Genomic DNA, 15,737 nt, shown 5'->3' with positions numbered 1-15,737 from the left:
AAAATGTACTCATACTAACATAATAGGAAAACTGGGTGCAGAGTGTGTGTGTGTGTGCACGTGCGTGTGTGTGTGCGTATATATATAATATATATATACGCACACACGCATACATATATGCACACACACACATACTCTGTACCGTCTTTGAAGCTTTTCTGTAAATCTAAAACTATTCTAAAATAGAAAAGTTTATTTAAAGCAAAGAAAGTAGAGGAAGGAATTCTCATATGTTCCTGGTGAAAATGCAAAAATAGCACGGCCATTTTGGAGAACAGTCTGGCGGTTGTTTATAAACCAAATATACACTCAACCCATGATTCAGCATTTCCACTACTTGGTATTTCCCTAAAACCTATACTCACACCAAAACCAGTACAGAAATACTTCCAACAGCTTTCTTCATAATTGCCAACAACTGGAAGCAGTCCAAACATCTGTCAGCCAGGGGTGGTTAAATGAAACATGGCACGTCCATACAGTGAAATAGTACTCAGCCATAAGAAGGAGCAAATTTCTGGGAATGCAGCAGGGGTGAATCCCAAATGCAGTGCACTAAGTGCACTAAGTCAGACTCAGAAGGGTCCATACTGTGTGAATCTACTTCCATGACATTTTGGAAAAGGCAACACCAAAGGGACAGAGAACAGGTCTTGCCAGGAGCTGGAGACTGAGGGAGGTGATGGACCACAAGGAGACATGTGGGCAGTACTGAGGGGTTGATGGTCCTGTATCTTGATTGTGGTCATGGTTACATGACAATACATACGTGTTTATCAAAACTCGCAGAACTGCACGCTAATAAAGGTGAATTTTACTACATGTAAATTCATACTTTAATTGAAAAAAATACCAACTCAGGGATGATTGGCCACTTTTCAAGGTTGCCCTCCAAGGGATTTGCCTGAATAGTAGTCTCATCTACTGCGTTTACAGTGATTGCATTTCCAGCCATTCAGTTTGTCAAAAGGACACTTTTGTGGTTTTATGTGAGTGTCGTCATGCTGCTTCCTGTTTGGAGACTCAGAAGTGGGAGGCATAGTCCAGGGACAAGGACACGAGCATGGGCGACAGCTAGGCTCATGGCTTCACAATGGTGAATTAGCTGAGTGCTTCCTGACCACCTGCTTCTGCTATAATCGTGAAGCTGATTAGACCTTACTTTTGTGTGACGCCTTAGAGTTGACAAAGCTCTCTCCCAGGCGTTCAACCATGGGACTGCACACGACCTCTGCCACGTCAGTGGGACAAGTGTCATCATCTCTGTGTTAAAAGGAGAGGGAGGGGCTGAGAGTTGTCGCTTACCTGTGTTTGCAGGTGCACTGGCTTGGTCCCTCCCAGTTAGGGTTGGCTAATAAATATAAAATGCATAACAATTTGGTGCAATAGATGTTACCATTTATACATCCTACAGATAAGGAATATAATTACTTTACAGATGAGGAAATGGAGGTTCTGGGAATTTTCCAAGGTCACTTGACTACTAAGTATTAGAACCAAGAGTTGAATTCAGAAGTTCTGGTTCCAAGTTCTACTTTTCTTCTACCATCCTGTAAGCTGGTTATGTGACTTTGACGCAGAGCATAGTTAACTGGATGGTATTTTGCTACGTATCTGCACGTCTTTCATGTGCCAGTGACTGGAGATTCTAATTAGCTTCCGTTACCAGAGCCAGTTATTATACATAAAGGCCACTTGACTCACAGTCATCTTTCCTAGTAACTTTGGGAGCTTGGAAGGCGGTCTGTAATCTCTGTGTTCTCTCAGCGCTTGTGTTTGGAAAGTGTCTGAATGTAGAACTCTGTGTATGTTGGAAGCTATCACTTCTAGGAAAAAGGGCTTATCGGTGTAAACGTGGGTGGAGAGTGATTTTTCAGCAAATACCAGAACATATATATCAAAGTGAGTATTGTTCTTTTAGACAGTTGCTTTGAGAGGACGTCGAATTCAGTTGCTTTTTAGTTATGCCTCATTTTTATGCCAAATAATAACGCCACCTTCCTTACTAGGATTAGCTCTGAAATCCTTCTCTGTGTTTTGTGGGTGGCAGCGGAGCTCCTTCTGGGCAGGGCAGAGACGTCTCCCCTCTGTGTCCTCCACATCCAGCACAGAGCCTGGCCCATCCCAGGCACTCAGACCATGTTTGTTGAGTAGAACAGAACCAAAACTCATTCTCCAGGACAGAGTTGTCACTGTGGGGTAGAGGCTGGTCTGAAGACACCTCATCCTGCTGGGTCCCTGGCCTGAAGAAGGTGGACGACACCTGGCAGGAACCTTAGCCAAAACATCTCAGCCGCCTGGCCCCCCCGGCTTGGGTAGATCAGTCATCCTCTATGATTATACTTATTTCTGAGCCCATTTCTTCTGGGGCCATGTTTCCTGCTGTCTGCTTGTATTTCCCTTCCCCCCGTGTCTTCCAGGAATGTCCGTCTCGTCCCTGAGGACCACTCTGAGCTTGGTCTCATCCTTACTGACTGCTTGCTTGCCCTTTCCTCTCATTTCACGGACCAAGCACAGGTTTTTTACCTCTCCTTGCCCTGCTCGCCACTCAGGGAGCCCCACTGGGGAGGAACTGGTGACACAGAACCGGTAACTGGAGTTCCCCCTTCCCTCCCCACCGCTGGTATTTCTGAGCACACCTGGTTTGCTGATCTTAAAGGCAGAACCTCTCATCCCCAGGCCAGAGAGCAGGAAAAGAGTCAGAGAGTCATCCGAACCTTAATTGTAGTGAGAGAGGCCTCAGGACAAGCTCCACCACACACCCCTATGCTTCTTTTCGTAATCCCTACGGAGTTATCATCTACCTGCCCATCTTCAGTTTTCCTCATCCGGATCTTAAAGGAAAATACCACTAGTGTGAGTGAAACTAAGAATGAATACCGGAAGAAAAGAGAAAGGCGTGCTAGTCCCTTTTGATGTTTGGCCTCCTTTGGAAGACTTGCTTCAGTCCTAATAGAAATAGGTTTTCAGTTCCACCTGGGCATGGTCACGACCTGCAGTGACCTTGTTCTCATTATGTGATAGAAAGTCTGTTGGGCACAGAGTCTGGAGACCTGATCCTATCAGGGTCTAGGAGACGCTGAGCATCCCTTGTTGACATCACGAGTAAAGGAAAGTGCTCGTTACTGAATGACTGCAGCCTTAACGCTCATGTCCACCCCCGTTGAAGCCTGCTCAACCCTGTGCTCAGCTCCAGACACGCCATGAGAGAGACACACCATTCCTTTCCTCAAATGCCCTGCAGGCTCGCTCCCAGGATAACCTGCATTCCCAAACTGGCAAGCTTTTCTGGTGTGTGGGTGTCACCATCTCATTAGACTGGGAGGCCCCCAGAGGCAGTGACCATGTCCACTGTTCTCTGTCTCCCCACTGTGCCTGGCCCTAAGGTTTGCACACAGTGGGCACACAGAGATTTTTAGAAAGAAGCCTTCGAGGCCAAGAAGGCCCTTTGCTTACAGCACAGGCTTTCAAAGACGAGATGGCACCGTTGCTAGAGCTAGATCAGGTGTGTTCTGAAATCGTGGCGAGGAAGGAAGAGAGAAACCGAGCAGGCCCCGGAACTCGCACTTGCGGACTTAGATTCAGACATGCTGCAGAAATGCAGGGGGCCCTACCTTGCCAGCATGGAGGGCTTTGCCATTTTCCTGGCATCCTCCCCAACATGGCTTCAGATGGTCTCCACAGCAACTTTGAATTGATACAGTGTCAGCAGGACACTGTATCAATTATAATTTTAAAGAACTGCAGCTCAGATAAATCAGGTGCCTGGCCAAAATTATGTGGATATTAATTGGCAGAGGTTTTTACCACTCATCCCTTGTTGGCATCACCCTATCAGATGAGGGTCCTTAGGGGGTGCTGAAGGGGGATGTGGGCAGGGCTATGGTGGTCCCAAGGAGAGCAGCCTTTGGACTGGATCCAGTCTGGTTCTCAGCCAGACTGACAGCAAGGCATCAGCTTAACCTGCGTCTTGAATTGTCTGCATTTGTGACCAGGGGAGAACAGTTGTTTTGGAGGAAACAGATGACAGCCCATACAGGTTCTTTGAACAATAAGAATTGTGGGTAATTTATACACTTAGGATCTAAGGTCAGTGGTTGATGTTTGATTTAAATGATGATCTGTTTTAGGATGCTGCCCTGTGGCCATTTGTATCTGTCATCTGTCTCTTGTTTTCACCTGCTTCTCATTAAAATAAAAATGAAACATAAAAAACCATCCTGTGCATAAGCCAGGATGGGGGTCACGACTGTGACCACTTTACAGATGAAGAAATAGAAGGTCAGACATTAAGAGACACATCGAAGATCGCACCGCTGATGAGTGGTTGAACTAAAACTTCAGCCCAGCATGAGGCTGAAATCAAATATTGTCCTCTTCTCACCATAGATTTTCCAGGCTACCTAAAAATCACAAAATTAGGAGGGCTGTTGTTGATGTGTAGGGTAAGGCATCACAGACTAGAAAAATACCTAAATAGAGTGATGAATGATTAATAATATTCACATTTATGGAAAATTGAGAGACATTTTATATCTGTTATTTGTGGCATCTGATGGTCACTGTTCTCCTGTTTCTCCACAGGATGATGAAGATAAGCTGACCTGGAAAGATCGTCTCCCAGGTTACTTGATGAACTTTGCCTCCATCTTGTTCATGGTAATTTCCTGGTGGAAACAGCTGCTCATGACGTGTGCGTGTGGATCCTGCTGTGTGATGCTGGGGGTGTTAGCCTGTTATGCTGTGGGGACGGTGAGGGCCTAGTGAAGACGAAGCCACAGTCCTTCTAGAGGGACAGCATCTCCCGTGATAGCCAGGCCATTGCTGCTGTTGGTTACCCGAAGCGGGGAAGGTGATTCCCTCAGACAGAACATCAGCCCTGGGAGGGTCAGTGGCCTTCAGTGGCCATAGAAGGGGGCTCTGTCTTCCCAGCCTTGACCACAGATGTTTGAAGATGGAGTTTCCAGGGATGGGTTGTGAGAAGGTGTCTCCCACATCGCGGCAGATGGAGACCTTGGAAGAAGGTCTTACCTGTGCAGGGAGGGCGGCTGTAGAATGGTGACAGCCTGTTGGAGCTGCAGGCAGGCTCTCCCTGGTGGCTGGTGGAAAAGAACAGCTTCTGGAAGGCACAGAAGACAGCCGGCTCGGGCTGTGTAAGCCTGATTCTTTAGCCTCCCTGTAGTTTCTGTGTTTATTTCCCTGTCTTCTCCCTGAGAGTTTGGAAGAGCCCTTTGGAGAGACCCAGATGGTCTCCACTGTGTCGGAGAAGGTGAGGAATGGGTCTGTCATTCATATCTGACTTGCTCAGTGAAGTGGTAGTAAGTCATTCCTGGGAGCCACGAGGGGTGAGACGACAGGAACTGAAGCAAGGAGACCTCGGGAAGGTGAAACTCAGAGGACTGAGCTCGGGGCACAGAGACACCTGCCCCCTGTCTGTGGGTCGACTCCTTCTAGTATTCAAGAAGGGGACCTCGGTCCTTACAGCATTTCCAAGCAGGACTACACGTTAGTTGTGGGGTTGGGGAGGGATTGCTTATTCCAGAAATTGGGACTGAAATTATAATAATTTTCTGGACCCACTGGCCAGAGGTAATACTGACCCTGGCCTGAGGTTACCATTTCCACTATTATTGCCATTGTGATCAATGAGGATGGGAACCGTGTCCTCATCTCAGAAGTTTAAAAAGTGAAAGATGCATGGGCACCATCTGCTTCAACACTTCTGAAGTGCAGAGGTGCTGGGTGCCTTGCCAGAGCTTAGAAGCCTACACTTGCGATCTCCTCATTGCTTAAGGAGAGTGGAATTTATTCAAGAATATGTGGTGAGTTGCAGTGTGTTAAGCTGGAATGGTATGAAGTTTAATTTAGCACTTCCAAGCCTCCCACAGTATGCATAATGTGGTCCAAGAGTTTATTCATTCATTCAGAAAATATTTCATGGGTGCCAGCTATGTGCTTGACACTATTCTTAGGCGTTGGGCATAGAGTAGAAACTAAAATAAAATAATCTGTCCCTTAAGGAGTTGACAGGTAACAAATACGTACATAAATAAGAAAACAGATAAGTAAAATAGGCTTCCATCTCCAGCAGTGGTAGGTTAGGATATTTGTAGCATCCCATCTTGCTGAAAGTAGCAAAAAAAAATTGTGGATAAATATATTTTTCAATCTTCTTAAAGCTTGAAGGACTGACAGGATAGTCAGGAATACTAGACTGAACTCTAAAGGAAAATGGAACCAAGGAAACAAATATCTGGGCACTAATGCTGCTTTTACCTTGAGGACATTTTCCCATCTAGGCACACTTGGGCTTGGGCTTTGGTGGTTTTTATGGGGCAGGGAGGATGGGAATCAGGGGGTATGACTGGCTCAAAGAGAGCTTCTAGCAGGAAGTCCTCACCAAATTAAACTGGAACACTAGAGGGCTACACTCTCAGAATGAAGATGAAGAACTAGCCACCCCCTGTCCCCAACTTTGGGACTTCAGAGAAAATTGTTATTTTCTAAGTAGAATAGGGAGAAAAAGGGAAACCAACGCCCTGTCCCCAAGAAGTGGCTATGGGCAGTCCCCATGGTGGATTTACAGCTTGGTTCATCACAGGAGAGGATCAGGAACCTCAGGTTGTGGACTTGGTCTGGAACTAGCAGTGCTCCCAGGTGCCCAGGAGAAGCAAATACAAGTTCTCTCTGGAGGAAGGCAAATTCATGCTAGGCCTCAAGAAATCCCCCAAAAGAATTTTCAAGGGCAACGAAGAGAATACAGCCAATTACACAAGAAGCTAAAGCGCCTTGAGAAAGAACAGTGAGGACAGCAAAGACTAAAGGTATTGGAAACACCAGTTACAAGTGAAAACATCAAGCTTGAAACATCTGCAAAGAATAAGAAACTATTGAAGAAAACGGCTTAGAGGATTTGAAAACCAACCAGTAAATCTGCTAGAAATAAATAAATCCATGCATATGAAATACATGTATATGAATATATAATACATTCTACATGTATATGAATGTTGTATGTATTATAATATATATATATATATATATATATATATATATATATATATATATATATATATATATATATATATATATATAAAACAACAAACTAGACACAGCTGAAGAGAATCTGTGAACTGCAGTATAGGTTAGAAGAAATTATCCATAGTGCAGCATGGGGAGGCAAAAGGTAAAATATATAGAAGAGAAATTAAGAGATTTGGAAATACTGGTAGAATGAGATTTAACATACATTTCATTGCACTACTGGACAAAGAGGAAAGAGAAAAGTTAATGAATGAAATATAATGACTGATGGTTTCCTAATCTGCTACAGAATTCCAACCCACAGATTGAAGAATCCCTATGAAACCCAAGCAGAAAAAAATAAAATAAATCTACATCTAGATTCATCATAGTGAAATCATAGACTATATAAGACACAAGAAAAATCTCAAATGCAGTCAGAAAACAAAAGACAAGTTACCTTCAATAAAAAGGCTGTTAGATTGACCATTGATTTCTCATAGCAATTAGAAATGACATGTTATCTTCCTGTGCTGAAAAGAAAACAATTACTTATCCAGAATTCTATAACCAGGAAGAATATCATTTAGGAATGTCATGAGGATAAAATAAAGATATTTATAGACAAAAACTGAGAGTTTGCCACCAACTGAATCTTCTACTAAAGGAATTCTAATTATGGGCTTCAGATATGACCCCATATGGAAAACCATAGTTTGAAAAAGAAATGAAGAATAATCAAAGTGATAAATCAGTGGGAAAATCTGTGTGAACCTCGACTGTGAAAACAGTAATGATGACGCCTCATGGGATTAAAAATAAGGTAGAATTTAAAATACACACAACGCTAATCTGTAAGTTGGGTGGGCAATAAATAGAACAATAATGTTCTAAGGTCCTTGTCTCCTTGATGATGTATATGGAAGAGCAAAGGCTAGGAAGAGTCAAGACACTCTTGAAGAAGAATCAGGAGGGATATGGTACTCTACCAAACAGAAACTTATTATAAAACAATAATAAGTATGACAATGAGGTGGTGGGGTGGAAATAGGGAATTCGACCAATAGAACAAAACAGAAAACCAAGAGTCAGATCCACGCAAGTGACAATGCATATAGGTGCAGAAAAAGTAGACCCCAAGGAATTTCATCATGGGATGTAAAACAGAGAAAAGTCAAGGAGGACTCTGAGGTTTTTATCTTCCAAAGGCTAGAGTTATCCCTAGGAATCCTGGAGTTGCCTGCATGATGGATATAAATCTGGAGTTCAGAGGAGATGCCCAGGCTGGAGCCCTAATCAGATGGTAGAGATGGTACTTAAAGCCATGAGATTGTATGAGATCCCCAGGGGAGTGAGGAGAGATAGAGAAAAGGTCCGAGGACTGAGTCCCAAGATGCTGTAATGTGAAAATTTGGGAGCACAAGGAAGAGCCAAAAGAGAAGGTTGAAAAGGAAGAGCCAGGGGCGAGGGGAGGGTCCCCGAAGCCAAGAAGGTATTGCAAGGGGAGGGCCATCACTTGTGTCAGATGCCACTGATAGGTCTGGGAGGGAGAGGATTGAAAATAGAAGCTTATCTACTGCCTGAGAGAAGACCTTGTAGCATCATCATGATCACTGTCTACAACAAGTAGACATCACTATTGACAAACCCTGAAAATCAGGTCATTGGTGGGGTATCTCCTCAATGTTCTAAGTTTTTAAAAATTCCATGGGTGGGGCTTCCCTGGCAGTCCAGTGTATAAGACTCCCTGCTTCCACTACAGGGGGCATGGGTTCGGTCCCTGGTAGGGGAACTAAGATCCCCCATGCCGCATGATGTTACCAAAAAAATAAATCAATATTTTTTAAAAATTCCATGGAGACCTTCTAAAGCTAGATTCGAGGGTGGGAAAACTTTTTTGTGTCGTTCAGAGACAATAAATGATTATCTCTTATCTTCCCTTTCACAACCCCGCCTAACTCCAAATCTTGATACCAACAGGAGATTGTGTATCAGAATCAAGAACTCATTGAGGCGTCTCACTCTGCCTGGGGTCCCCCAGCTCTGTGTAGCCAGCAGGTGCTGGGAACTGCGAGTAGAGTGGTAGGAAGATCACCTCGTGCAGGCAGGTGCTCTGGACTAGTCCTGGCCTAGGCTTGTTGACTAAGATCATCATGACTAGCATTCCTTTCTGCTTTCAAAAGTATTCCAGGTTGGGCAATAAATGATATAGTCCCCTACCAATTTTATTTTTTTAAAATCCTTATTTTACACTAACTTTTTCCCATTTTTTTTCACTTTTTAAAAAACCCAGTCTTCTTGAGAAAGGGGCTCAGCATTTCCCTAGAACAAGGTGTGGAATCTGAGATAAAGGAGTCAGGATGGTGTTTATAAAAGAGTGTATTTGTTATGGAATTAGTCAAAGGCATCTATGGCAATGAACTTGAGTATCCTTTATCATTTCCTCCTTCACCCCCTGTGATGAAACCTTGGCAGAAGACGCCAGGACCACGACCATGAGGAGGGTTTTAGCGATGCCATCTGTCATCAGTTGGGGATATTTTTCATGGGGTGACAAGAGCCAAGAAGAGCCCAGTGCAGTGTTCATCTTCCTCACCCGTGGGAGAGGCCAGGATGGATAAAGATGCATTTTCTCTTTCTTCTCCAACCCAGTGTGTTGAGCTAAAGTTTCTTTCCTTTTTGAATTAACCCTCTTTTTGTTTCCTTTTTATGTGGGAGGGGATTACCAGAGGCAATGTCCTGCCTCTAGAGCTGGGTGCCTGAGCTTTACTCCCACACCCAAGACAGTCATTGACTTCTGTTTGTATCTCAGGAACCAGCCATCAGAAACCCTCCTCCATCACCTGGATTATCACAGTGATCTCCTAACTCGTCTGCCTGTCGGTTACGCTGTCCCCTGACAGATCATCAGCCTGTTGATCTTTTTCAAATAAGTCACATTACTCATCTGCTCAAAACTCTCTAAAGGCTTCCCATCTCATGAAGTGTAGACGCTGACATCCTTATACTACAGTTCCTCCCCTCCGACACCCATCTTCCACTCCCACTCTCCCCCTTCGCTCACTGCTTCAGCCACCCCCTGCCTGAACCCTCAGGTCTCCGATTTCCTCCTTTAGGTCCTTGCTGAAATGTCACCTTCTCACCTATGCCTTTCCTGACCCCACCCTGTTTTAAGTTGCAGCCTATCTCTATGCTCCCGTTTTGCTTTGTTTCTAGAGTATTGATCGCACCTGACATACTATCTTTGTTACCTGCTTATGAGTTTGTCTGTCTTTCCCCACTAGAAGGTCAACGCCACGAGGGCAGAAATTTCTGTCTGTTTTGTTCTCTACTGTATCCCTGATACCCAGAACAGTAACTGGCACACAGTAGGGGCTCAAGACATGTTTCATGAATGACTGCATGAGAAAATAAATTAATTAAGCAGGTGCCAGAGATAACTTGGTATGTCAATGATAGAGTTGTTGGGGTGTGTATTTTTTCAAATTGACCTACTACTATGAGCTGTGCCCTCAACCGGGCTGCTCTCCCACTGGTTCAGCAGGGGTTGCTCTGCCCTGTGCATTTTACTTGCTCTTGCTTATTCTCTCCTCCAAGCCTGCCCATAGGAAATGGTCCCACCACTTCTTCTGTGGCGTTTTCTCTGACTAATCCCCCTGCTCTGTGCCTAGAACGTTCTAGAAGCTCCTGAACTGAGCCCCGTCACTCTGTCCAGCTGCTACTAGGCTCATCCTTGCTGTCTGTGTGCCATGGTTTTCTCAGAATGCAAGTCCTGGAGGGTAGGGACCAGACCAGCTCGCTCATAGTGTAAAATTAGGGCTCTGGACTCTGTAGCCTGACTTCCACTGAAATTTGGCTGTGTCCCCAAGTAAAGCTATGGGATTCAAACAGCAAGAGCCACAAGAATGTATTGTACAACCCAGGGAATATAGCCAATATTTTGTAATAACTGTAAATGGAAAGTAACTTTTAACAATTGTATATAAAAAAAAAAACCACAGAGGCCATGATGCAGGCGACCAAGTGTAGGGGGGTGAGATTGCCCAGAGCTGAGGGTCGGCAAGTCTTTACCAAACAGGTTCCACACAGGAGCCACCTCTCTGCACTGGCATGAGGCACAGAGTGTAGTACAAGACCAATCCCCCCTGTTGGTTTAGTTGGGGGACCTGATCACATACATAAAATACACTTATCGCACCACAATAAGTGGTCAGAAAATATTTGTTGAATTTAATAAACAAAATCAATAATACAGCCAAAGTGATGAAAGTAGTACTGGGCTTGGTGCCAAAAGACCTGGGTTCTAATGTCAGGATGGGATTGTCGACCTTGCAGCCATAGAGCAGGGTTCAAATCCTGGATGGCACTGAATTGCATCTGCAAAAGGCGTATCTTGCGTGATTGTTGTAAGGATTCATGCTAGTGCAGATGTGGCTCGAATCATGAAATCAAGAGTGCACACATGGATTAGCTGTTGTTGATGATGACGTTATGACCATGAGTATCTTGGCTTTGCCATGTCCCACCCGGACCTTGGACCAATCCCATTGCTGCTTCTTGGGCCTCAGTTTCCTTGTATATGAGGTCAAAGGCTGGACGTGGATGATCCCTAAATGCTACAACTCTTTAATTCCTACAGTGATCTAGGAGGCTAGGGTTGTAGTCTATGCCTTGTGACCTTGAGCAAATCGCTTCGCTTTCCACGCCTGTTTCCACATCTGCAAAATAGTCCTGGGACTGGGTCGGTGCTCTCCAAGCTCTTCTGGCTTGAAAACTGTGAATCTTGAGGTGCTTGTGGGAAACACCAGAGGAGAGGTTCAGAAGTGGATTTCTATAATGGGACGGAAAATCAAGATCAGAGAAGTTAGGATGGCAGAGCACAGCATCCGAGGGCTGGGGAGGGGCTGGGGCTGGGGAAAGGGCTTCCCGGAGTGAGTGGAGCCGTGCCTCTAGAAGAACAGGAATCTTGTTAACTTGCAGATTCTGAGTCAGTACGTCTAGACTGGTGCTTGCCATTTGGCCTGTGTCTCAAGCTCCCAGCTGAGGCAGCTGGTCCAGATCACACTCTGACCCCAGCTTGGCCTCTCAGAGAAGGAGGATAGAAGCTGATCTTCTCCCCGCCCCCTGAGCCCCAAGGCAAGGGATGTTTCTGGCATCGTTGTCTTCCCCAGTCATCCCCCCACACCCAACCCCAGATAGACACACACACAGTCGCTCTTCGATGCCCTGGCACGCCCCGCATCAATACTTCCATCCCTGACCTCCACTGCAAAAGCGATTTGGGGGGAAAAGAATCTCACACCACATTTTCCAGGCCCATACTGTCCGGCAGTGACAATCCCAGAGGACAGGGAAGTGCAGTGTCTGCATTGTTGGAGGGCGGTGATGTCATGTCCAGGTTTCCCCACGTCCATGGTAGTCCTCCCTCCCCGGTCCTGGAGGCTGGGGTTCTGCTGCGCCCACCTGCACCCCCATCAAAGGAGGGGCCTCCCCACAGAGTGTTTTTCCCATCTAACCTCTCCTCCGCCCTGACTGACGCATACACACACACACACACGCATACGCACACACACACGCACACACACACGCACACGCACACACACCCTCTACCTGGAGGCTGCTGTCATTCTGCCTTTCTTACAGAGGGGCTGCGTTTTCTCACCGTGGCCACAAGGCAAGCACTAATGTTTGTGAAGCACATGGGGACACACTGCTGAGGCTGCCACCAGCACCCCCAGAGGTCTGAAGACTTCCATAGAGGGACACATCTGCAACCCATTTCCCATCACAGCCCACTGGAGTGTCATTCACACTGATTGCAAAGCACTGCCTAGCCAGAGTCCCCTCCCCACACCTCCCCTTCCCTTCCCTTTTTTCTAGAGAGGGGACGCCCATCGTCCAGGACAGTGTGTTTTTTCAGAGGAACCTTTCACCTGCCCCGTTCTCTCCCCATGTTTTCCGTTTAGTCCTCCACAGCCAGCACCCACCCCCCTTCCCCACCCCCAGAAGAAATGTGACCTGAATCTTTCCTTTCCTGCAGAAAGAATTCTAAGAAAGAAGACTCCGCTGGACAGAAACGCGTTAGAACTTTTTGCTCTGAGCAGGTCACACACCTTGCCTTTCCCTCTCAGCCCTCTGCCGGGCACTGTCTTCTCCTCACATCCTTGTGCTCCATGGAAATGGCCCTTCCTCCACTGTGGGGGGAGGGGAAAGGGAACTGGTCTCTGGGAGAGCACCTTATTATTCTTAGGCTCTGGAAAAAGGAAATGGGGCTGGCCCTCGAGGTCAAGGGGCTGGTAAACCTGCCTTCTAAGCATAATGCCAGAGATCGCTGTGCCCGTGAGAAATCTGAGTACTCCCCTGCCAATTACCTGGTAGAGAAATCTTACAGCCATGCTTTATTCACCCTGAGGACTGAGAGTCTAAAAGTCTTGCTCGGGGTTTCTTTCCCTTTTTTCTCCTTTGGGCAGCCTTCCTGCACCCACCCCACCAAGCTCTGACCCTAACCCTTCCCAGCTCAAACATCTTCAAGGGCTCCCTGTTGCCTTTCATCGAAGGCCCAGCTGAAATCCACTAGCTCCACAAACTCTTCCCTGAGCCCCTCTGTACTCAGCCCTGTTCACAACTACACTCTTCATTTGACACGACTACATTATTCACTATTTATTATTTACTATTTACTCTGGTTGAACTTATCCCCATAGTGGATTGAAAGCTCCCTAATGAAAGAAATCACACCACGTTCTGTCGTACACACTACCACATCCAGCGTTTCAGTCGTAGTTTCTCTCTTTTTTTTTTTTTTTTACTTTTTTAGATATTAGTTTTTATAAGACTTCTAAACAGGTTTTACAGTTTTTTGTAATTGAATGAAAGACTCTTTAGATTCTGTGGTGCTTTACAATTTTCAGAAGTTTCACACAGGTGATTTCATAGAATCCCATAATAACCCCTTTTTTTCCCCTACCTCTGTACTCCCCACCCCCGATGGTAACCTCAGTTTGTGGGTGTGTGTTATAGGCCATTTGGAATCTGATAAACATGGAAGACCTTCTCCCCTGGAAAATGCCCCCGTACCGGGAACTTGCATGAGTTCCGAGGTTGGCGATGCCTCATTGCCCACCAGTGGACTCCAGATTCATAGCACCCGACGTAGCAGACTCAAGTACTAGGTGGGCAGTAACTACTGTCCGCTGACGTGTGACTCTCCCTGTTTTCCCGAACAGATGGCCCTGACGTTCTCCACTGTCTTCGGGGTCATCGTCTACCGCATCACAACTGCTGCTGCTCTGTCACTCAACAAGGCCACACGCTCCAACGTCCGGGTGACCGTGACGGCCACGGCAGTCATCATCAACCTCGTGGTCATCCTCATCCTGGATGAGATTTACGGCGCCGTGGCCAAGTGGCTCACCAAAATCGGTACCGGGTCACCACATTGCATGTTTGCCCCGGGCCCCCTTGAGGTGGTCAGTTCAGTGTGTGCAGGGTTTTTGGTGCCAATGACCCAACATAAAAAAAGGAAGTCCAGTGCACTGGAGAAATGAGGAGGTGCAGGGTGTGTCCTTGTAGGGCCTCCGCCTGGCAGGAATCCTTCCTGGAACATTCTCGATCAGTAGCCCAGGTTGATGGCCTTGTTATCCCCCAAGATTAATCATGGGGTCAGTTCTTTTTAGCTCAGCCTAGAAGCAAGAGGTGTTCAAAACTTCCTGCTAAAAAAAGGCAGAGTTTCAGTTCTCCTCATTTTCCCAGCAGTGTTTATAAAGTTGGGAAAGCCTCTTGACACTTGAGCCCAAGAGGGTCTTATCTATCCTCATGTTGTCAGAGGTCCCAACAAATCCACGCATTCCCCAGGCCCTGAGCAGACTTCAGAGAGGTGTATCAGGCTTCCCAAGCTTCCAGCCAGTGAGTAAAATGCAGTGGCCTCAGTATGCAGGCGTGTCATTTGAGCCACAGGCTGCTGTTGCTTGAGCACCACTTTCTGGCACTTATGCTTCTTAGACATCGGGGTGGAGGGCGAGACCCTTTCCTCACTGCCTTTATCCTGGGTGGCCTGGAGGCATCTCTTTCCCTCGCTGAATCCAGGGACCAGCAGTCTCAGCCTCTCACTCACCTCCGGGGATTTGAATTAATGATGGGATGTCTTTACTGTACTAACCAGTTGGAAGCGGACGCTTGACAGGGTAACCCCTCTTCAAGAGAGCCTTTCCTGGAGGCTCAGAGAATCGGGAAAGGTTTCACTAATGCCAGTGATTCTTTCAGTGCCTTCCCTGGCGTGGCTGCTACTCACGGTGGGCACTGACTTTGGTTTCTATGTGGATGTAGGCGATTTACCATCTGGCCGTTCCGCCGTCTTTGGGCATGTGCATGTTTATATAGAAGTGTTATCTGTGTTCCTTCATACGTTTCTTAAGAAAAGTGAGCAGAGAATTCCACTTCAGTGTGTTTGCCGGGATACAGGATTCCATGGAAGCACTTAGGACGAGCATCCCACACCCCTGGGGGCTCAGGAGCGGCTCCGGGTGAGGCCATCCAGTGAGAGAGCTTGGAAATAAGTGGACGTGGATGTCAGACATGTGCGTGGGGAGGAGGGGCCGGACAGGAGGCGAGGAGGGCTCCCGGCAGAGGAAACAGAATGAGAAATCCGTCACTGAAGGGTGGGATCTGACCCATCAGGGTCAGGAAAGGCGCAGGGAGAAGTGGAGTGTGGGCTG

At 46.5% G+C, this 15,737-nt stretch overlaps 1 protein-coding gene across 2 annotated transcripts in view; it reads left to right on the top strand.

Annotated features, from left to right (window-relative positions):
* Positions 1 to 15,737, top strand: part of ANO2 (anoctamin 2) — a gene marked incomplete at both ends in the record, with an annotated part of 339,298 nt that overhangs the window by 245,550 nt on the left and 78,011 nt on the right. For both annotated transcript variants that reach the window (XM_081247877.1, XM_081247876.1), the window contains 2 exons: positions 4,585 to 4,659; positions 14,250 to 14,445. In XM_081247877.1, the coding sequence (XP_081104003.1) occupies positions 4,585 to 4,659; positions 14,250 to 14,445 (271 nt within the window). The remainder of the gene's footprint in view (positions 1 to 4,584; positions 4,660 to 14,249; positions 14,446 to 15,737) is intronic.

The sequence above is a fragment of the Mesoplodon bidens genome (genome assembly GCF_964165515.1).
Source record: "Mesoplodon bidens genome assembly, chromosome: 11".
NCBI classification, from domain to species: Eukaryota; Metazoa; Chordata; class Mammalia; order Artiodactyla; family Ziphiidae; genus Mesoplodon; species Mesoplodon bidens.
The sequence above is the reverse complement of the archived record's forward strand: the minus strand, read 5'-3'. Positions and strand labels throughout refer to the sequence as shown.